The 22,663-nt window shown below is 38.2% G+C and overlaps 1 protein-coding gene across 6 annotated transcripts in view; it reads left to right on the top strand.

Moving 5' to 3' along the window:
• LOC100700221 (metabotropic glutamate receptor 4) overlaps window positions 1-22,663 on the top strand; it is a 183,902-nt gene that overhangs the window by 149,193 nt on the left and 12,046 nt on the right. For all 6 annotated transcript variants that reach the window (XR_001225175.3, XR_003220071.1, XM_003453665.5 and 3 more), the window contains 3 exons: window positions 2,552-2,752; window positions 14,569-14,705; window positions 15,885-16,820. Coding sequence is in view for 4 of the 6 variants with exons in the window: in XM_003453665.5 (XP_003453713.1) it covers window positions 2,552-2,752; window positions 14,569-14,705; window positions 15,885-16,820 (1,274 nt within the window). In the remaining 2 variants the exon portion in view is untranslated. The remainder of the gene's footprint in view (window positions 1-2,551; window positions 2,753-14,568; window positions 14,706-15,884; window positions 16,821-22,663) is intronic.

Here is a 22,663-nt window from a genome sequence, read left to right as displayed (position 1 = left end):
TCTCTGTCCAATCAAGGCCCTGTGGCCCTTAATTACTGAGCCGTAACCTCCAACAATAATTCATGCATTTTCAAAAACTCATGAGATAATCTGAGACTTAAAACCCCTCTGGTGTGCAGTGAGGAGCTGGAGATCTAGCAAATGAAAGATGGCTAACAGAAGGAGACCTTTGCTGATTTGGAGGCTAGCACTCTTTTAGATTGAAGTAGCTGCCGAAAATAGCTTGCACCTCAAGAGGATAGTTGTTGCATGATAATGTTTAGGAAAAAGTTTACTTATGAAAGCTGAATATGGACATGTCCAAAAATATCAGATAACCACATACTCACAAAAAACAGTTGTAGCTTGCATATTGTTGAGGTTTGTTAAGGTGGCTTTTAATATTGATATTGTTCACTTGTAGTTCATTAGTTCATATTGGTTCTGACAGTATAATGTCTTTCTTGTTATTAAGGCATATTTGTTTGAACAATTATATGAAGAGGAGGCACCAACTGTGAAATTTTCAACCAATACCAATGTTTTATATAAAAAAATTGTTATTTTTCATGTTTAAGAAACCTTCAGTAGAAAAAGTAACAGAAATTTGTACAACAAGTTAAATTCACAATTTTGTGACTTTAACTTGTTGTATTTGTGGCATCCTATTAGATTACTACATTCGGATTCAGTGAGCTCTTTAAAACAATCTATTCTTTCACAAATGTTTAGAAAAACTGACTACATCCTTGGTGCTTGGTTTTACGTCTGTGGCAATGGGACTGAAAACACCTGATTTAAAAGATTAAGAGGTGTTTAGTATAATGCAGGTCTGTCCATTTTTGTTTTTGAAAATCATTCACTGCGTTACAGTAAACTCTACTTTTAAATAGAGTCAGGTTTTGGCATGGCTTAGGTTTTGATTTAGTTACTCTCTGTCGTGTGGCAAAATTGGTATAACTTACTTTTTGTCATGTTTAAAAAGACTCAAGTTTACTAATGCATTAACCAGAAATTTAACCAAATAAGTACTTACTGAAATATTTTTGTAAATATGGAAGTAAGTTAAGAAGCTCTATAGCATCAAGTATTTTTTTCAACCAACAGTATGGCAATTATTGTGTGAATATCAGCAGCTCATTCCCTGCTGTGTGCTTATTAACTTGCAAAGCCTAATTGAATTCTATGCAGCTCTATCATTAGCTTATCCCTAGTAATTAGTCTATTGTAAATCTTAATTGAACACACCTGCTTTTAATAATGGTTAATGCACATACAGCAGATTTACATAGAAACAGCTTTAAGACTTCAGGCTTGTGAGCAGACAGCCGAAGTTAGGATTGGCACGTTGTATCTCCTTAGACCCCACCTCCTCACAGCAATTAACAATCACAAAAACCTCTGGAACAACCTGAGCCAGGATTAATAAACTCCTATCACGAGTTATTACATTGAGCCCATAAGGGGATTATCCCTGTCCTGTGAATGGATGTCTCTATTTCCTGCTTCTTTGGGTCTTCTAAATTGAACCAGGCAATAAATACTGAATTCACAGTTGGACACTCAGTCAAGAAGGTAAGGAATACAAAAAATTGATCAAACTGGAAGAACTGTTTAAAGCACCTAATGAAAAATAGCATGAGGCATATTTAAAAAATTGTAGAATAGACATGCAGGCCCGAAACATAATGCTTACAAAAATCACACAGAGGGAACTCTACTACTCCTTCAGAAGATATAAGAAAGACTCTTCATTTTTAACAGATGAGATTTCCCAGAGGAGAAGACCTTGCACTCCAGATATTAGAATTGATTCAGTCCTCTGCAGCGTTCCAGGTATTTACTTTCTAGCTAATTGCAAGAGGCAACACCATTCAGTACATAAAAAATAAGACTCACTGAGGAGCAATGTATTTTCTTCTGTCTTTTGGACTGATGCCACACCCTTCATTTAAAAGGTTTAGTTCATTCCAAGTAGCGTGAACACAATTGTCTTATCCAAAAGCTGCCATCCAGAGTGGGGATGACACAGAAGACAAGTGTTGAGAAGATAAGTTTTCCTGACTATTGGCACACATCAGTAGAATCTTCATCAAGTTACTTTATAAATTAGTTTCAAGATGGACTATTCTTTTGCTATAATTGTGCATATTAATTGTCTAGAACAGGCACTGAATATGCTGCTTTATCATCAGCCTTCTTTAAACAAGTGTCAGAGACAAACTCACAAGTAGATAATTCTTTAAGCTGGATCCACTCATGGAAACCACTCATGCCTTTAAATGAATACAATTTTCTTAATTGCATGATGTGGCTGATAGAGCTACAGATTTTTTGCCTGATTGAGTCGTTTAAATCCACTTGTAAAATCTTTTTCTGTCTCAAACATGATTGCTTGACTACATGGATACTAATGCTGGACTCAACCTTGTACTTGACATGGTGACCAAACCAAATGAATGACCCCAGATCATTACATATATCACTTACCATGATTTGAATTATTTCATGAATTCTTCTAACCAATTGATATTTATAAAATCACACACATGCATCTGTCTATGTCTTTCAGATCAGGAGCGAATCGGGAAGGACTCGCAATATGAGCAGGAGGGAAAGGTACAGTTTGTTATCGATGCCGTCTATGCAATGGCTCATGCCTTGCACAACATGCACCAGGAGCTGTGCCCAGGCAAGGTTGGTCTCTGCGCTAAAATGGACCCCATAAATGGCACTCATCTGCTGAAGCATATTCGTCGTCTCAACTTTTCAGGTCAGTTATAGACACTCAAATGTATGCTTTTAGGATCATTTGGTATTACTTTTGAAATGACAATATCTTATGTCAATTAAAGTTTATTAGAATAATTTTTATGAATCAGTGATGATGTTACATGGGATATCTAAGCAGGCATAGACAGGGCTCTTTTTGGCAGCTGTCATTCTCGTATTTAAGTGGCACATTCTGTTACCAAATGCAAATTTTTATGTTAAAAGGCTAACTCATAATTAGAAAAGCCTTTTTGAAAAACGCTTGTGGCAGAGCTGAAAGGGTTTTTGAGAAGCAGGTGTTTTTTGAGAAACAAATGCTTCAGTGGTCCTCAACCGCCTGCTTATAAATGGTTTAAAAAAAGAAAGAAAAAAAGTGGTATGGAGAGAATGGACAAATCAATCCAAGTTTGAAGTCTTTGGATAAAAAATGTGGAGGAGTACTTGACTTCACCTGTCAAGCATGGTGGAGATGTGGTGCTTCAGGGTGTTAGGGTGATTGTAGAGATAGATATTTAAAGTACATAATAAAATACATATATGACAACAAAGGGTATCATTCTTTTTTTTTTAAGCCATGCAAACGATTCCAACTTGCAGGAAGTGTTTAAGAAAGCATGTACTTCATTTACGTTCTTCAGACTGACAATTATAATGCCAAAGGTCTGTGAGGCTGTGAATGCTGCAAAGAGATGATTCTTCTCTTCTTTCAAGGGCAGAACAATGTTTTATATATGACTTCTATATATTTCCCACTGACTTTGTAGGAAACTGAATGCATGCAACTAGGATTTTTTTCATGTTAAATGTGAACTTTTAAGGTTGAAAATGTGAAAAGATGCAAGCGATATAGGATTACAAACATACATTGCTTATAGAAGTTCCATCAGAGGTCTGTGTTTGAGGGTTAAAATGGTAACTACTTGAATTTTACAGTATTAGAATTACTTTTTTTCGACACAACCATACAGTTTGAAGAACATTGTCTTACATTGAGATGCCATTTATGGCTCCCGACCCAGCACACAACTTACTTTTCCCCCTCTACTGTATGACCTATTTTCCAACTCTTTATGTAGCATTACATTAAACCCAGTTATCAGTCAAGTTCACATTCATGACTGGCATATTAATAATTGACTGCTTTCACACAAAGAGCAGTGATCCAGAGTTTCATTATATAGACAGCCTTTTTAAAGCAAAGCTGTTCAACGCAATTATAATTCTTTCATAGAGACTTGAGTATGCAGTGTTTGTACAGATAAATTATTCATTTGAACTCATGCTCTTCAAGCTAATTTGTCATTTTAATATCTAGTTATTACATTGGCAGAATGTCAATTTAATGTTTAATTCACATTTGGGAAGTAAATTTATATTTTTAATTTCAAAATAATTTGATTGGGTGATTCTGCAGGTTTTGGTATCATTAAACCTGCTTTTGAACATACTGTCAGCATTTTGGGTTATGACATAGTCTTTAGCCACATTGCCCAAAGTCGGTTTTACTTGCATTGTTAAATCCATGTTTACAAGCTTGAAACAACCTACTCATAAAAAATAGCACTAGAGCACTACTAGATTGCCACATAGAGTGTGGCAATAAATGGGGACACATTTTTTTTTTATTGGCCTAAAAAGCTTTTACTTAAGTGATGTCAGTAATCACTACTGACTTCTGTGCTGAGTTATCTGGGCCAAAATCTTGCTTGTTAGAGTAAAGCAGTGTAACCTCCTGAAATCTGCTACCACTATTACAGTGCCATAGTTGATGAATTGAAATCATAACTGAGCACAATTATGTCGCTGATGGATATAAAGCTAGTTCCTTTTAATACATCAGCAGGAGTCAGTGGTTTTTATGGAACAAACATCATGCCTGCGTCATTATTACCAAAGCAGGACTGTGTACAGAATTCAGTAAAATGTAATTTTTACTTTCACAAATACAGTACTGTGCAAAAGTTTCAAGTCACCCCCCTTTTCTTTTTTTTAAATTGTTTTGCTTTTAAGGACATAGACTTTCTTGTTATTCGTTAAAGTGGTTTTGAGCAATAGTTCTCCAGGTGTTCTAGAGGTCTATGAAAGTGTGAGGGTTTTTTTTTTTTGTTTTGTTTTTTAGCTTTTTTTGACATTGTCTGCTTTTTTTTAGTCATATTGAAATCATTCAAACACTGAAAAGGAGTCATTAGCTGAAAACTTGGCATGGTTTGCAGTGTGTCCTTCAAAAAATTGGGAAACTGGACAAATAGATGAGAAAAGAAGTGGTAGGCCTAAAGAAAAACGATCTACAGCAGTTGCACTGTATCTGAAACTTGTGTCCTTAACAAATTGGGGAAAAAATCCAACAAAGATGTGACACAGGACCTGAGAAACGCATCTGGCCCTTGAGTTGATCAATCTATTTTTTCACTGAAGCCTAATCAGAAATGGTCTCAGTGGAAGGGTGGCTATCAAGAAGGCTTTCTTAAGGAGGAGAAACAGGGAGAAAAGGCTGAGGCATGTCAAGTCACACAAGAACTGGACTGGAAATCGGTGGCTACAAGTCTTATGGAGGGATGCATCCAAATGTAATATTTTTAATCTAAATCGTTATCAATATGTACCGAGGAGGTTAGCAGAGAGGTACATCACTGAGTGTCTGCAGCTATCTATAAAAGATGGTGAAGGTTCTGTCATGGTTTGGTACTGCATTTCAGTAAGTGGTGTTGGGGATCCTGTCAAAATTAATGGAATGATAAATGCAGGTCAGATTTTGATCCACCAGGCAATCTGATTGGCAGTGACTTAATTTTTAGATAGACAGATAAACAGAAAAGTCTATTTTGAAAATGTAAATATAACTAAAATTAGAAGCAAAGTTTTCATGAATATCTCCGTCTACACAATGTTTATGCTTGAAACCTTTTTCAGCATATTAATGATTCCAAACACGCTGCCAGTGCAATAAAAGCAATACTTGGATAGATAACACATACAATGGATGTTATCACTCGTGGATTAGCCTCCCCAGAGCCTGGACCTCAGAATTGTTGAAGCAGTGTGGGTTCATGTTGAAAGAGAACAAACGGCAGCCAATTCCTGAGGACAAAGAAATTTCAAGACAGCTTGCCTAAGAGAAGTCAGGCTCATTAGAATTGTACACACTGTGTCTTTGCCTTAAATATAGTATATCTGGATATGTGGAGTACAAGGTCTTCACCTCTGGGAAATAGAGTAAGAAATGATGGGTGATTCAACAGTTTTGCAAAAAAGCAACCTTTTTAAAATCTTATTACATAATTCCTCAACACAATTTTTAGCATCAGTTCAGCTCTTTTCACCCTATTTATGACATATTGATGTAAAGTACTGATTACAATCTCCTGGCTTAGTAGTAAATCAGGTGCCCTTAGCACTGCTCTGCACCAGCTGAGCTGCTCAGGATCCAATAATGTGAGAGAAAAACAACTCGCAACATGCAGTATGTTGTTGAAAGTGGTTCTCATGATCTGATGTAAAACAGCTTCTGTAGTTTTCTTTTCATCCCAGACAAAAAGGTTCTGATAGTTTCTGTCTAGACAAATCATGTTTATGTCATTGTCTAGACAGTGATGTTCAAGATTTCCAATTTCATATGCTGTATATAGACCAGTGAGCCTGGAGGTTCAAAGGCAACCACTCTTGAATTTAATGCAACTTCTGTTTCTCCCTTTTAGAGCTGATGTTTGGATGCTCCTATAAGAAATGACATTTTCAACCATGGGAAACAAGAAATTGAATTAAAATTGACATATTGAATAGAAGAACTGTGTGATGGAATAGCATGTTAGTAATGTGTGTGCATTATAAGTGCATCCACAATTACTTCAAACGTGTATTTAATTGGCCTGTTTGTAAAGTAATGATTGAGGGGTGCTCTCTGTAAAAAGTGGTTTGAACAGGGGTTTTAGCCCATGAGCAGGGACAGAAAACTCCTGTGCAGTAAGCACTTTTGAGCTGAATTTTGTTCTTAGCAGGCAGACTATATTCACACCATCAGACCAGAGGGGTTGCCTTGAGGTTACACTACACTTCATCTAATTGCATCAGCTCACAGTAGTATATTGAACTTGTCCAGATACATAAAACAGCCCAACAGCTGAGACTGTACTTACTGGCCAGTGTACAAAAACTTCAAAGATAATATTTATCTCTGTGTTGGGACATTAGTATGTTACTCAGCAGTAAATACACTGAGCAGTTGTCCTGTTTCTTCCTACAAATTGACAGAAATGTATGTAGAAGTAGGTCATTGTTTGTTGTGATGAATCATTCTTGAGGCCGAGCCAGCAAGAATCTATTGTTACACATTTCTGTTTATTGTAAGCAGTTTCAGCAGACATCTTCTAAAAATAATTCAAATTTCTTCCTCTGCAGACCTGCATAGTGAAGTCCATACACAGCTCAAATGCACTCTGTCTTACATTACAGATGTTGAAACTGGTAAAGGTCAACAAGTTCCTTTAAATACAAAGATGTACTAAACCTTCTGCTCCTCGTGTGCCACAAAAATACATAAATGCATCAATATCTCAGCAGACTGTCATGGGCTCAACAAGGGACACAGTAGCTGATGACAGATAACCTTTTAGAAAATATTAAAAGAAAAGTCAAAAAACATTTATTTCTATTGGTCTGTGGTGTCTGTGCTTTTTCGAAAAAGCTTTTATTCTTTTGTGTTTTCCACACAGATGTATCTGGGGATGTAACTGTGTTTCCTCTTTTGTAAATCACCAACTTCACAAGTGCTGATTATTGGTTCATTCAGTAGCAGCTGGAGCTGCAGCCCACAAAGCGAAAGAATCAAACACCTTCAATCTATCTTTATGCACTGTTTGACACTTTAGAGCTTTCCTTTTCTTGCTCCTTCTCAGCAATGCATGTGTCTAATGGTTGTTGAGACTTCAGTGGGCCACAGTTGAATGGAGCTTCCTGTCAGTGTTTCATGGCTCTTGCAATCACATCAGGGGGAGGTGTTTTTGTTCTACCTCTGACTGAAAAGCAGTGGCCTTTCCACTGTCTTTCTCACCAGGGACAGCAGTTATGAGTGTGGAATAAAGGCATGCTCTCAGGTTTTTCCATTTTTCCACACTTCTCTTTCTTCTCAAGGATGTGCAAAATCTTTATTGTCGCATAGCACAAAAGCTAATTCTATCCTGACATATTTTTTTGCATGTGCAGTATGTCTGTTTTTTTGTATTTGGCATCATACTCAATCATGTTATTGAAAAAAGATCCCCCCACATCTTGTAGAATAGACATTATCTTAAAAAAAGATCTATTTATCATTCTCTACTATCAACTTCTGTCACCTCAGATGAGCAGTACATCCTGTTGTTTACAGAGTCTGTGTCTAATACAGAAGCTATAACAGTAAAGCAAATGTTGAAATACCAGCTGGGGTTGTTATTTATCTTTATTTGATAAAACTTTAATTCTACCAGAAATAAGCCTTCTTTGATGCTAGTGCTTGTAACCGTTTGATGAACTGCTCTCATTTTAAAATCCTATTCAGAGTGACTGTAGGAGGTGTGACCTTGTGGCTATGTCGTGTTGCAGGTAATGTGGAAACACAGAGAGAATGACTGACCACCACTCAGTGTAGTGTGGACAGCGTCAAAGAGCTCGTAGTCAGAGCTAACCAGGCATGAGGAGCTACTGTCAGACTGTGTTTCTCCTCTGGAAAGATGGAGAGTGTGGTGGAGCTTTGTCAGCCAATGGAAACACATTTAAAGTCCTTTGAGAGTGTTCCTGTGCACGCACCTTAGTTGTGCTATAGCTGAACTGCTTTTCAGACTAGAGTGGCTTTTCTGTGTTCTTGTTTGTAAGGCAGTGTCAGTACATGGCCACATAACACAATTTTGTCTCTTCATCAGCCCTAAATAATTTGTTACGCATTGGAAGTGCAGTGTTTACTTGTGTTTTTCTGGGTAGAACTGCTGAGTCAGCAGAAGACGATAAACTGAACAAACGAGTTTTAGAGCAGCAGGGTGTGGCAGCGGAAAGCTGGCAGATGTTGCTCGGAAACACAGACAGAGGAGAGACCTTTATACTCGTGAAGAGAATCTCTGAAGTTGCTTTACACTGATGACTTTTCATTGGGAAAGTTTTGAAGTAGGATTCAAAAACACATCTCATCATTCCATATGAAAGCACTGTTTTCATTCACTTACTATTCTAGTAAGTGTTTTGGGGTCTTTTTGCATCTTTCTGAGCATAGATTAAATGAGTCAATACAACAAAAGCAACACTTGCTGCACATTGAAAGCTCAAAAGGTATATTCATCCTTTTACATGCTTGTGAAACAGCTGTACGTCAGGTTGTATTGACAGTATTTTATGGTGCTCCCAAATAAGGCAGAGACAGACTAAATGGAAGCTGTGTTATGTTTTATAAAGAGAACATCCTGAAGAGAACTGTTTAGTGTGACATAGCTGCTGTTGCACTGATGAAAATAGTGCTGTGAGATTCCACATTATGCTAAATTTACCATGCTAGCTCTAACATTACTGTTTTTTCACTCCTCTGATGCTTTTTGCATGCCCTTCATTTGTTTGTGTTGGGTAATATTTAAATACCGGCTTTTATGTGACAATTTGCAGTGTTTTAAAATATCTACACTCTCTTAGCAGATCCAAAACCCAGCTGTGTTGTGGTGATTTGAATATACATTTTCACATATTATAGGATTTTTAAAAGCAACCTCTTGCATGCTTTCAGAACATTTTAGGGCCAGTTTGAGAGTACTTGCAGATAGTAAACGTGTATATGCTATGACTGAGCAATCATGTAAAGGTCATGCCTGTGACTGAATGGCGTAAAGAGTGAAAGTGGATCCATGCCAAATTCGACATTATGTGTCTGGGTACAGGTCATTAAGAGTTAATGACCAGCTGTCATGTTGTTGTCATTCACTGAGGTGTTCTGGTTGTGCATCGATGCAGAACAAGCACATGCTGGATTAATGATCATATCATGGTAATTATTAAGAAGTTTATGTATACATTTACTCGGGATTGTAACAACAGTGCAAGAGAAAGAGGTCAAAATCATTAAATATTACATATAATTACAAGCACCTCATTAACCCCAAACGAGCAGCCTGAGGTACACACTTGTGCTACCCCAGGCTACGCTACCACATTAGTTCACAGCACAATGGAGCCATGGCACAGTCCTCTGTGCAATCATTATTTCCTGAACTTGAGAGTTGACTATTTCGACAAGCAGTTTACGGCATGATAAATCTAATTTCTTAGTTGCAACTGAAAACTGACCATAGTGCCGCAAAATAAACTACCATCCACTTAAGATTGTATTTCCCCATTTTTCTTTAATTTTGTTTCATTATAGAAAAATAAGTGGCCAATATTTTGTTAAATTTTGTTGATATCCTTTTCCAGTCCCAAAATATTTGACCCCCATACTGCATTATTCTAGAAAACCTATGTCTAGTTAGCATTTAGAAAGCTAGTGTTATATCATGTGATAGCAAGGTAATTTATAGTCATTTGAAAAGAAAAGTACACCACATGATTGAATAACTTGTAGAACCAACTTCATCAGCAATAACTTAAGTAATTTCTGTACAATTACTTTACAAAATCTTTATAATATTTGTAGAACATTGCTTAAGTTGATTTTGGTTTGCAGGCACTTGTTTATGCAAATGTTTCTCAATGGCCCACCACAGCATTTCAGTCAGGTTGAATTCGGAGCTTTTGACTGGGTCAACACCTTGATTCTTTTCTTTTTCACCCATCCTGTTGTAGATTTGCTCGTGTGCTTGGAATCCTTGCGCTGTTGTTTGACCCATTTTTCAATGAGCTTTAGCTGTCAGAAAAATGACCTCGCATTTGACTCTGGAATATTTTCACATATAGATGAGTTCAGTCGACTCAGTGACTGCAAGGTGCACAGGTCCTGTGGCTCAAAAACAACCCTGTATTATCACCACCGTGCTTGACAGCTAGTATGATGTGTTTGTTCTGATATGTGTATGGTTTTCAGCAAGTGCGGCGCTGTACATTACGGCCAACCATCTCTACTATGGACTAGAGATGGACGATCCGATATTAAGTATCGGTATCGGTCAGATACTGACGTAAATTACTGGATCGGATATCGGAGAGAAATAAAAAATGTAATCCGATCCATTAAATATCAAAAAAGTACCTCACAAATCTTGCCACACAGCGTAACTGGGCTCATAACCGTAGCACGTGGGAGCATTATGCGTCATGTGATAGAGTGGCTGTGTGTATTTGTAGCCTCGCTAGCAAACCACCATTTCATCTCCGAGGAAGTTATCCCAGAGAGAAGTAAAGCAAGTGTGTAAGTTCATCTCTGAATGTTTGTAAAGCATTCCCGCGTTAAGCTTAACAACCGATGCCTCTCTCTCCCTCCCTCTCCTGCTGCTACTTCAATCATGAAACTGATTAATGATCAGCTGATCGGCTTTTCTGTCAGGAGTCCGTCTCTCTTCTTTGTTTTTGGCCCACTTTTTGGCCCCAGAAAGAGGAAACCAGCGGCTGAACAACAGCAGCACGTTTAAGCTTGATAAGCTGTTGTTAGAATTTATTTAATATTACTTTCTAGACCAGGATCCTTTTCTATGTAGCTGACAGCTGGTAACTGTGCAGGGGCGGATCTAGCAAAGTTTAGCCAGGGGGGCCGATAGGGCATTAACAGGGAAAAGGGGGCACAAAGACATACTTTTCTTTCTTATTCTCATTTAAAATATCTAGCTTTTAATAAATAATTATCCGAATCTTACACCCAAAGTTTTAATCTGATGTAAAATGTATAGAAGTCCATTACTGTATATAGTAACTGTTAAGTCTAATATACCCTAGTAAGCTATAGTACTTTTTCCTTTGGGAAGGTACCATCTGTGCAGTCTGCAATTCTGTTGAAGAAAGATGTTGAATCTATTTAATTATTCTTGAAAAATAATTTAATTCTGTGCATTTTTTTCACACTGCATCAAATTAAAGTTGATTACGTCGATTAAGCATCGTGAGGTGGAGGGTGGGGGGTGGTTCCCTATTTTTTTTTGCTGGGAGTTTGCAACCCTATTAGTTAGGTTGCTTAATATTTCTGCTAAGTACTCTTTAAAATACCAGAATAGGGAGGATGGAGTAGGTTTAAGTTTATTAGATTGATCAGTGTTGCTGAACTATGAAATATTTTGGGCGCAGTGTATTTTTTACATACAGGTATAACAGAATAGCTTTAGTGTTGTTGTTTATTTAAACTTGAGTATGAACTTATACAAAATGCAGCAATTGATTAAAAAACACTATATCGGATTCATATCGGTATCGGCAGATATCCAAATTTATGATATCGGTATCGGTATCGGACATAAAAAAGTGGTATCGTGCCATCTCTACTATGGACCCACCTGTCTAAAGGACATTGCTTCACAAGTCTTATGGGTTGATTAGGTTCAGCTTTACATATTTAAGCTGTGCTGCTGTGTTCTTTATAGAGAAAATACTTTTTTTTCCTTTTTCTCCTTCTTATTAAGAAATACTTGCTCAGTCTTTTTCTAATTGTACTGTTATGAAGCTTTTATAGTTGGTCACACTTGCTGACGATCAGTTAATCAACAGCTTTGATTGGCACCCAGCTGCTTCCTACTCTTAGTTTTTCGCAGGACTTCATATTCCTCACATCTGACTCCTTGCATTAGTTTCTTGAATTGTCCAGATTTCCAATATTAAGTTACATGGTGTGAAAATGCTTTAATTGTCAAGATCCAAAAGTACAAACACTGTTCTTGCTGATGTCTCTTTTAGTGCATCTAACCACATTGCTCCATGTAATTCAAAGTCAATGTAGCACAAGGAATTTGTGGCTTAATGCACCCTGTCTCTATTCGAGAGTTACTTGTGTGTCTCACATACATACTAAAACCAACATCGTTTTTATATTTATAATGACCCAACAGAAAATTAAAGAATAGTCCATTTAAATGTTATTACAAAAGCATATATAAATAAAATCACTGCAAAACTGCTTTGTTTTTTTATATGTGCATAAAAGAGAAGATTAACAGTAGCTCAGAGACTCAATAAGAGACCAGTCAGTCTATGAAAGGATTTAATTTGGAAAGCAAGCATAACCAAAAGGCCCACAAGGCTTTACATACAACTATATCAGACGCGTTGCCGTATCATTCTCTTAAAGCCACCAGTGACATTCATGGTCCGTTTTCCTCTTTCACTGAAGGTGTCCATAGGAGCGCTTGATCTCATAGGCTATATCCAAGCTTTTAAGGCTTTAGCTTGAGGTTATGTGTTCAACCATGACAGCGTAGGCAGACAACCATGACACTGGAAGGCAGATAGCTTTAATCTTTTTTTAAATTGCTCTGGACATTAGTGAAAATAAAACAAGCTTTGCATGATTAAAATCTTTAAAAAAAAATGTCATAGCTTACTAACACTGGCGATGTTCTTAATATTTTTATATAAAAACTGCCTCTGTGGTTCATAAAGTCACTGTAATCCTCCCATGATCAGTAACTGCTTTGTGATGTGGGCGGCATTGTCACAAGGCTGAGTAAAACGGTAATGCCGTAATCCAACAGGGCTGACTCATCGAGATGTGGATTAGGGTGCCGCTTCCCCAGAATTGAAACAAAGAGCAAGGACAAAAAAAAATTCTCATCAGCAGAAAATCCATCAGCAGCAATTGGCCAGGTTTACCTTTTTTGTCTTAACTGAGATTTTAATTGTCTTTGGGAGACTTAATTTTAAACCACAAGTGGCCTAAATTAAAATAAAATAAAAAGAAGCATTTACGTCATTCTCTGGCCAAAGAAGACCATTCTATGAATACCATACTGTGATTAACATACTTATCGTAAAACAGGAACACAGGAATATTATTTAGAGTCATTATTGCAAAGATAAATTATAGCCCACCTATAATTTTGTATAGAAAAATCCGTACAAAATGCAGTCAGTACTCAATCTCTGAACAACCTGCTCAAGTCCAACTGTTTACAGCCAGCTTGCTGTAAGAAGAAGGCGGGCTCTTAAGGTTTCTTGTGTGCAGTGAGATGCACTGGTAATGGATTTTTCTTAAAAAAAAAAAAACACCGAAACAAAATAAAGTGATAAAAGAGAACCTGAAAATTCGAATTAATTGTCAGATTCTTACGTATTTTTTATTTATTCTACCATATATGGGTTTAATTGCCAAGATTGATAAGCTTAGGAAACTGGAACATTTGATTACGTTTAAGATGAGAACTCTGATAAACACACACTGCTGTCTTAGCTTTACTTGGTTCTTTCAGATTCTGTTTTGTTGTGTTTAAGAAGTTGGCATGTTGACATATCTGTCCTACCACTTTTAGCCAGTGCAAACTACAATGGATTACATGGAAAAATAACATTTATCTTAATTTCCATTCTCTGGTAGCTACATGTGCAGGAACGTTATGTATTTACACTTAATCCCACCTACAGCCGAGTAGAAATGTAGTGGAAGCAACTGTCAAATAGCCAAAAGCTAAAAAAGCAGAAGTCACCATTGCTTTCACTTACTGAACTCAGCAGAAATGTGGTCAGTAATCCAAGACTGGATGGCTCATTTAGAACTTCGCTGGTCTTTGATGGATCTCCAACTCCTCCACGCCCTTACTTTCCACATATTGATGAATTATTGTACACTGTAAAATCACCCATGAGCACAAGAACTGAAAAATTGTAAAAAGCACACACAGAACACAAAAAATGACTGGAACAGATAATGATGATGAATATTTTTGTTCTCTCACTTAGGCATAGCTGGCAACCCAGTGCTCTTCAATGAAAACGGAGATGCCCCTGGACGTTATGAGATCTACCAATACCAGATCAGAAACCGAACAGCTGAGTACAAAATTATTGGTCACTGGGCGGATCAACTCCATCTGAATGTGAGCACTGGCATTTTCTATTCTGTGTCCCCTACAACTTATGTTTGTGTCAGTGTTTGCAATGAAAATCCTCCGAAAGGTTACTTCAGCTCTGCAGCTGCATGTTAGATCTCTAACCCCTCTAAACCATTTCACAGTGCTCAGTTCTATCTTCAAAGGTGTAAATATCCAGGGGGCACTTTAAATGATTAACAGAATGGACTGTGATGAAAAGAAAGCCATGGGAGCTTTCGGACAGACATATTTAATATCAGACAGCAGACGGCATCACTGACTTCCAAAAACAATACTGTGGGCAGGCAGTGTGATGAAGTAACAGTATTATGACAGTAAATTACATAAAGGACTCAAACAAATTATGTTTTCACAAAATGAAGAGGGGGCCTTGGGCAGGCAAATGAGTCCAATTGAACACATGAGGCCGGCTGAGGGGAGCTTTGTCTTCTTCACCTCTTTCAACAACATGTGCTGAAAGAAAAAAAGAAAGGTAAGGTATTTGTAGGTACCTACTGTAAAATGTGCCAGGTCTCATTTTGAAAGCCAGCAGTATTTAATTAGTGTTATTTGAGTTTTCAATTAAATACACATTTAAAGACAAATTTACTGGCTTTGAATGAACTGCCACAATTGAATAAAACCAATAACATTAAAGGGAGCAGACCTTGTTTCCAATGATGAATTTAATTTATCCTCCAAAGTATGCTTAGGAAACTGGAAAATCAACAAAGGAGAATAATATTTTGAAACGAGACATCTCTTTCTACTTTGATTAATTTTTAACACAAAAAATTGCCAAAGCCAAAAAAATACAGGAATGGTGCCATTAGTTCACTGCAGCGCAAACATTCCGTTTCTCTTTTCCTCTCAGATCTTGCCCTTCAGAAAAGTTGACCTACCACTGAAAAATTTTGCTGAATGTAGGAGGAATACTTGAATAGTTTGCCTTTTTTCAACTTCTCACCCAAATAAATACAGAGAACCAAAAACACGAATTCTCCTTGGCCTCCAGGGGTTCTGAGGAACATTCTGGATCAATAAAGCACCCTTTTGTCTACCTATCTCAGCTGTATGCAATTCTGTGAGCTTTGTACACTAAAATCTTTTCTCAGATGTTTCTTCTCTCTCTCTCTCTCTCTCTGTCCATTCGTCCCTTTCCACATTCCTCTGCCTCCCTCCTAGGTTCGTTCAATGCAGTGGCCCGGTGGTGTCCGTCAGATCCCTTCCTCAATCTGCAGCCAGCCCTGTCGGCCTGGTGAGCGCAAGAAGATTGTGAAGGGCATCCCTTGCTGTTGGCACTGCGAACGCTGCGATGGCTATCAATACCAGGCAGACACCTACACGTGTAAGATGTGTCACTTTGATTTGAGGCCCAATGAGAATCACACAGGCTGCGTTCCAATCCCCATTGTTAAGCTGGAGTGGAGCTCTCCGTGGGCAGTCATCCCTGTGTTTGTTGCAGTCATTGGCATCATGGCCACTTTGTTTGTGGTGGTCACATTCGTTCGCTACAATGACACTCCAATTGTGAAAGCATCAGGCCGGGAGCTAAGCTATGTCCTGCTAACTGGCATTTTTCTCTGCTATGCCACAACGTTCCTGATGATCTCTGCTCCTGATGTCGTAATCTGCTCCCTTCGTCGGATCTTCTTGGGTCTGGGGATGAGCATTAGTTATGCTGCTCTGCTCACCAAAACCAATCGTATTTACCGCATCTTCGAGCAGGGTAGTATGTCTGTGAGCGCGCCAAAGTTCATTTCTCCAGCCTCACAGCTAGTCATCACGTTCACCCTGGCCTCGGTGCAGCTGGTCGGGGTGTGCATCTGGTTTGTTGTGGATCCCTCCAAAGCTATTATTGACTATGAGGACCAGAGAACCTCTAACCCAGCGCTGGCTCGTGGTGTGCTCAAGTGTGACATCTCTGACCTGTCCCTCATCTGCCTGCTTGGCTATAGTATGCTGCTCATGGTCACCTGCACAGTCTATGCGATTAAAACCAGAGGGGTGCCGGAGACCTTCAATGAGGCCAAACCAATTGGTTTTACTATGTACACCACCTGCATTATTTGGCTAGCATTCATCCCAATCTTCTTTGGCACATCACAATCAACAGAAAAGGTAAGCTTACAACTAATACTGGAGTGCAATTTATATTTTTTGTCTGTCAGTTTCTTTTAAGACATGCTTAGTTTTGTGTAGCTGCATGTCTATCTTTAACACCTATTAGTATGGCTTTTGGCATTCTTATATTTCTTGACATTTATTTAGAAGACAAAACATAACCTCACAAATAATTGTAGGCTGGTGACCATGTAAAGCAGAAGTAGTCTTATCATAACTAACAGGTAGTGGGTTTACTTACTGACTTCAACCAGTATTACCTGGTTTCCCTGTTTTCCTTTAACAATTGTCTTTATCTTGCTTTAGTAGAATATCACAATTATCAAGAAAGACATGAAACAAAGATTATAGGAAAGATTTTCTCTACTGCTCTATCCAGTTAATCAACCTCTTGTGGGTGGTGGGGTGACCACTGGGTTAAGCCTTCCTGCAGTATTAAGCATTTATAATTAGATCCACCTAGGTCTGCTGAATTAAAGTGCTGTTTGAATGTTAAATATGTATCTAATTATATACTTTATATAATGACAAGGCTAAATTATGGTTCTACTCAGTTTTCTTTACTGCTGTTCTGTAATTTTCAAACATTTTGTGTAGTGCCAGTAATGATAAAAACCAAGAACTTAAAAAGAGGCTTGTGAATACAGGATCTGCAACGTGTACACATAAAGTAATGTAAATGTTTCTGTAATAACTCTGAAGGCAACACACAAGCCTGTGACTCACATATATGTGACAGCTGTATGCCACAGTGCATTAGGGAACCATGAGCTGTTTACATAAACACAAGCTCACACTCTTATTCCCATGTCAAATCAATGTGCCCGACCTCTTGAACCATAGACCTGGACTGTGTTCAGCGGGAGCACTGAGGTCAAGAGGGATCCAAATGGGACATGGAAATGGAGGTTGGGCTTGGACCTCACATTCAGAGGAGAAAGTCTGGGGACAAAGCCAAAGGGGTACAACAATGACACAATAGCAATGTGTTGATCCAGTTGAAAGAGGTGTTTTGGCAGTGTAACAAAAGGGGCTCGATGGCTACAAGAGAGGGCAGTGGTGAGGCAAAAAAATAAAAAAGCCCTAAAACTGGCACGGACATTATCAGCAGTGCCAGCATGGGTCTGACAGATGCAACAAATTAATCCTTACCTTCTTCCCTTTGGGATTAAACAAAACAATGCATCAAAATGCTGGCCTGGAAACTGGCTGTGATAGTTAGCTTGGTGGGAAGAAAAGTGTGTATTGTGGCTCAGAGCACACCCCCGCCCCCTCCCAATTTCTGTAGTTTACAGCATTGCAGAAAATCTGCATATGACTGTAGCCAATTGTATTATATTAATGCAATATGTGATCAGCAGTACAATGACTTATTTTCATATGCTGCATGTTGTATTAATACTATGAAGTCCAAACTACAGGCTTCTTCTTACCCCATATATTAACTAGCATGAACAGAAAAGGTGCAGACAACAGCATTCAGACGCTGAAAACTGAGACACCAGTTGAGTTTCACATATATTGCTTGATTAATGTTACATTTCCTCAATATAGTCAGAGGAAGAAAAAAACCATCAGCTGTCATCACTATACATTTTTCATTATCATACACGTAGCATACATAGTAAAGAAGAATTGGTCCAAGTGCAAAGCCCACATTATTTTTTAATGTGAGTGTTGCACATCTGAAGTCGCATGTCAACACCAGCCACGGAGATCAGCGAGTTCTTTGTTTAATCATTCCATCTCCTCTCTCTGAAGATGAAAGAGAATTATACAATCACAGAGAGATTGAACAGCTTTTTTAGAGGATGAGGTAATCCATTAGCTAGCCTGGCTTTGAATAGTAAAATAGAAGTGAAAAAAAAAATCTTTGAAGGGTATGTGAAGTCCTACTTTTTGTTCCTTTCTTCTATACCTCAGATGAATTTAATTTACAAACCCTGAAAACTTTTCTCACCCAGTCTTAATATAAAACACTTTTCTTGATCTAAATTACATGAGTCACTTATTAATTATTATTTCCTGTGGAAAACTGTACACACCATGGCTGGAGGACAGTTTTACTTTTATCATTTAGAAAACTTTTACTTTGGCCCTGAGCTATGTTAAGGTAAAGCACAAAATGGAACACAAAATGGAAGTTTAGCTTCAGGGAAATGTCCTACATTTTTTTTCTTTCCTCATTTGAGAAAGAGTAATCATATTTAATATATAACCCAAAAGGGCTTTTGAGTGTTGAGTCTGAAAAACTTAATTTAAGTTACTCTCCAATATGGTTTATAGCTTTGTCAGACCACACAGCATACTGCTACTGCAAATGTTTTTTTTTTTTTTTTTTACCAAGCACTTAGAAATAATGGGAACAAAGACCGGATGTAGCTTAATGAATTAGAATGAGTTTTGTCCCTTGAGAGCAAAGAAGAGCCAGTATTAAGATATCACTGTAGAAAAATACATCAAAGTTAAGAAGGCAGAGGTCAAAGCAGATGAATGTCCACAGAACATGGAAACATTGGTTTCTTGTAACGAAGGCTACGTCCACACTAGCCCGGATAGATTTGAAAACAGCGTTTTTGTCTGAAAACGCTCCGCGTCCGCACTATCGTTTTCAGTCGTTTTCACAGAGTTGTGCGTCCACATTGAAACGGCCAAAAATGCTTATGTTCCAGTACTGTGCATGCTTGAAACGCAAGACGATTCGACCTGCCTCATTTCTGTCTGGCGTTTATTTACTTTCTGGCTCTTTGAAACATCGCGGCAAAATGTTGAGGAAAAGCACCAAGTTTTTTAAATGGACTAACAATGAGGTGGATTTGTTGCTGCGAGTAACACAAAAGTACAAAGTTGCAAAAGCGAGTGATAATTAAAGAATTTGAAGAAAAGCTATCTGGAGCATGTACAAACTGATATTAATCTTTAATAGGGCTGTCAAAATTGAGAGCAAACAAAGCAACTGCTGTATAATGTCCTCCGCTATTTTGGTTTAATTGGTCACTTGACTGCATCACATGACTAAAATGTGTCATCGTTTTCAAAAAGTCTCCGTTTTCGCTGTCCACACTGCGACGCAAAAGCACCTTTTTCAAATGTATGCGTTTTCGAGAGCGTTTTCCTTGAGGGAAAACGCCGTCTAAGTGTGGACGGGAGGCCAAAACGTGTTGTGGAAGTGGCCGAAGAGATAGTTCCAAAACCTTGAAGACAATTGACACCCTAAATTAAAGTCCCAAGAACGCTGAATACAGATATGCATGTAGTTGAAATTCTATTGTTGAAATTTGCCGTATACAGGACTTCTAGCTAAATGTAAGGGTATTATAATATAATAACAATGATAATAATAATGATAAAAATAATGATAATAATAATAATAATAATATTGGAATCATGATGATTTTATCAAAATAGTCAGTAACAGTCAGTCAGAACAGTAATATTACTGCAATAGGAGCAATAGCATGCCTTCTTCTGTCTTTGTAGTGTGTACTCCAGAGAGTTAGGAGGGATAGTCCATGATGGAGAGCATTTTGTTCAATGACCTCCTGCTTTACACTGACTTGGAGTCAAGTTTTTTTTTTTCCCAATTAAAGTTCCGGCCTTGAGAATGTTTTTTTTTATTCTGTTGCCATGTACTCTCCTAGAAAACCACTCCACAGTATACAGGGAGTGCAGACTTATTAGGCAAGTTGTATTTTTGAGGAATAATTTTATTATTGAACAACAACCATGTTCTCAATGAACCCAAAAAACTCATTAATATCAAAGCTGAATGTTTTTGGAAGTAGTTTTTAGTTTGTTTTTAGTTTTAGCTATTTTAGGGGGATATCTGTGTGTGCAGGTGACTATTACTGTGCATAATTATTAGGCAACTTAACAAAAAACAAATATATACCCATTTCAATTATTTATTTTTACCAGTGAAACCAATATAACATCTCCACATTCACAAATATACATTTCTGACATTCAAAAACAAAACAAAAACAAATCAGCGACCAATATAGCCACCTTTCTTTGCAAGGACACTCAAAAGCCTGCCATCCATGGATTCTGTCAGTGTTTTGATCTGTTCACCATCAACATTGCGTGCAGCAGCAACCACAGCCTCCCAGACACTGTTCAGAGAGGTGTACTGTTTTCCCTCCTTGTAAATCTCACATTTGATGATGGACCACAGGTTCTCAATGGGGTTCAGATCAGGTGAACAAGGAGGCCATGTCATTAGTTTTTCTTCTTTTATACCCTTTCTTGCCAGCCACGCTGTGGAGTACTTGGATGCGTGTGATGGAGCATTGTCCTGCATGAAAATCGTGTTTTTCTTGAAGGAGGTGTCTTCCAGAAACTGGCAGTAGGACTGGGAGTTGAGCTTGACTCCATCCTCAACCCGAAAAGGCCCCACAAGCTCATCTTTGATGATTCCAGCCCAAACCAGTACTCCACCTCCACCTTGCTGGCGTCTGAGTCGGACTGGAGCTCTCTGCCCTTTACCAATCCAGCCACGGGCCCATCCATCTGGCCCATCAAGACTCACTCTCATTTCATCAGTCCATAAAACCTTAGAAAAATCAGTCTTGAGATATTTCTTGGCCCAGTCTTGACGTTTCAGCTTGTGTGTCTTGTTCAGTGGTGGTCGTCTTTCAGCCTTTCTTACCTTGGCCATGTCTCTGAGTATTGCACACCTTGTGCTTTTGGGCACTCCAGTGATGTTGCAGCTCTGAAATATGGCCAAACTGGTGGCAAGTGGCATCTTGGCAGCTGCACGCTTGACTTTTCTCAGTTCATGGGCAGTTATTTTGCGCCTTGGTTTTTCCACACGCTTCTTGCGACCCTGTTGACTATTTTGAATGAAACGCTTGATTGTTCGATGATCACGCTTCAGAAGCTTTGCAATTTTAAGACTGTTGCATCCCTCTGCAAGATATCTCACTATTTTTGACTTTTCTGAGCCTGTCAAGTCCTCCTTTTGACCCATTTTGCCAAAGGAAAGGAAGTTGCCTAATAATTATGCACACCTGATATAGGGTGTTGATGTCATTAGACCACACCCCTTCTCATTACAGAGATGCACATCACCTAATATGCTTAATTGGTAGTAGGCTTTCGAGCCTATACAGCTTGGAGTAAGACAACATGCATGAAGAGGATGATGTGGACAAAATACTCATTTGCCTAATAATTCTGCACTCCCTGTATACACAGCACACAGTCTGATGAAGACTGCTTGAAAATCTCGAGAATATTTTTGTGCACAAAACTAAGCAAAAAGAAAAGAAAAAAGAATAATCATCTTGTTCTTGTACACAGTTGCAGTATTGGTCCTCTATCCTATTTAAACTGACACCCTAAATACTCTAAAATTCCAAATGTAGGGATGTTCATGGGCTTGATTGCACTTCTAACCATCATAAGATTGTTGACAATCTTCCAGGTTTTAGTGCACTTAGGAGATTATGCAATCTGCCTCATCAGGACAAACAAATATCCACCATTATCTCAACTCTAGATGATCTGTAACAGCACTCTACCACTGCAGAGTGGTCAGAACTTTTACAGGTGGCTTGAGTTAAACTGAAAAGCTGAAGTGAAGAGAAACGGACAGGATAGGCCCCCAGTGGTGCTCTTCTGTTACCATGAAAACAGTGACATAGCTGCCATTTACATGTCAACATTTCTGATGAATGTGGTCAAAGCCAATAAGACCTTTAAGGAAACTTGTTATGCCCATTTCTAACTCCATATTTTTACTCTGTTAGAGTAGTTTGATGGTTCAAAATAATCTTTATCTACATGGGATGTTGGCGCACACAATGTATCCATTGCCTAAAGCAAGCAGCTTCAGC

The sequence above is a fragment of the Oreochromis niloticus genome, linkage group LG5 (assembly GCF_001858045.2).
Source record: "Oreochromis niloticus isolate F11D_XX linkage group LG5, O_niloticus_UMD_NMBU, whole genome shotgun sequence".
Classification (NCBI taxonomy): domain Eukaryota; kingdom Metazoa; phylum Chordata; class Actinopteri; order Cichliformes; family Cichlidae; genus Oreochromis; species Oreochromis niloticus.
Note: the sequence above shows the minus strand (reverse complement) of the source record. Positions and strands in the feature narration are given on the sequence as shown.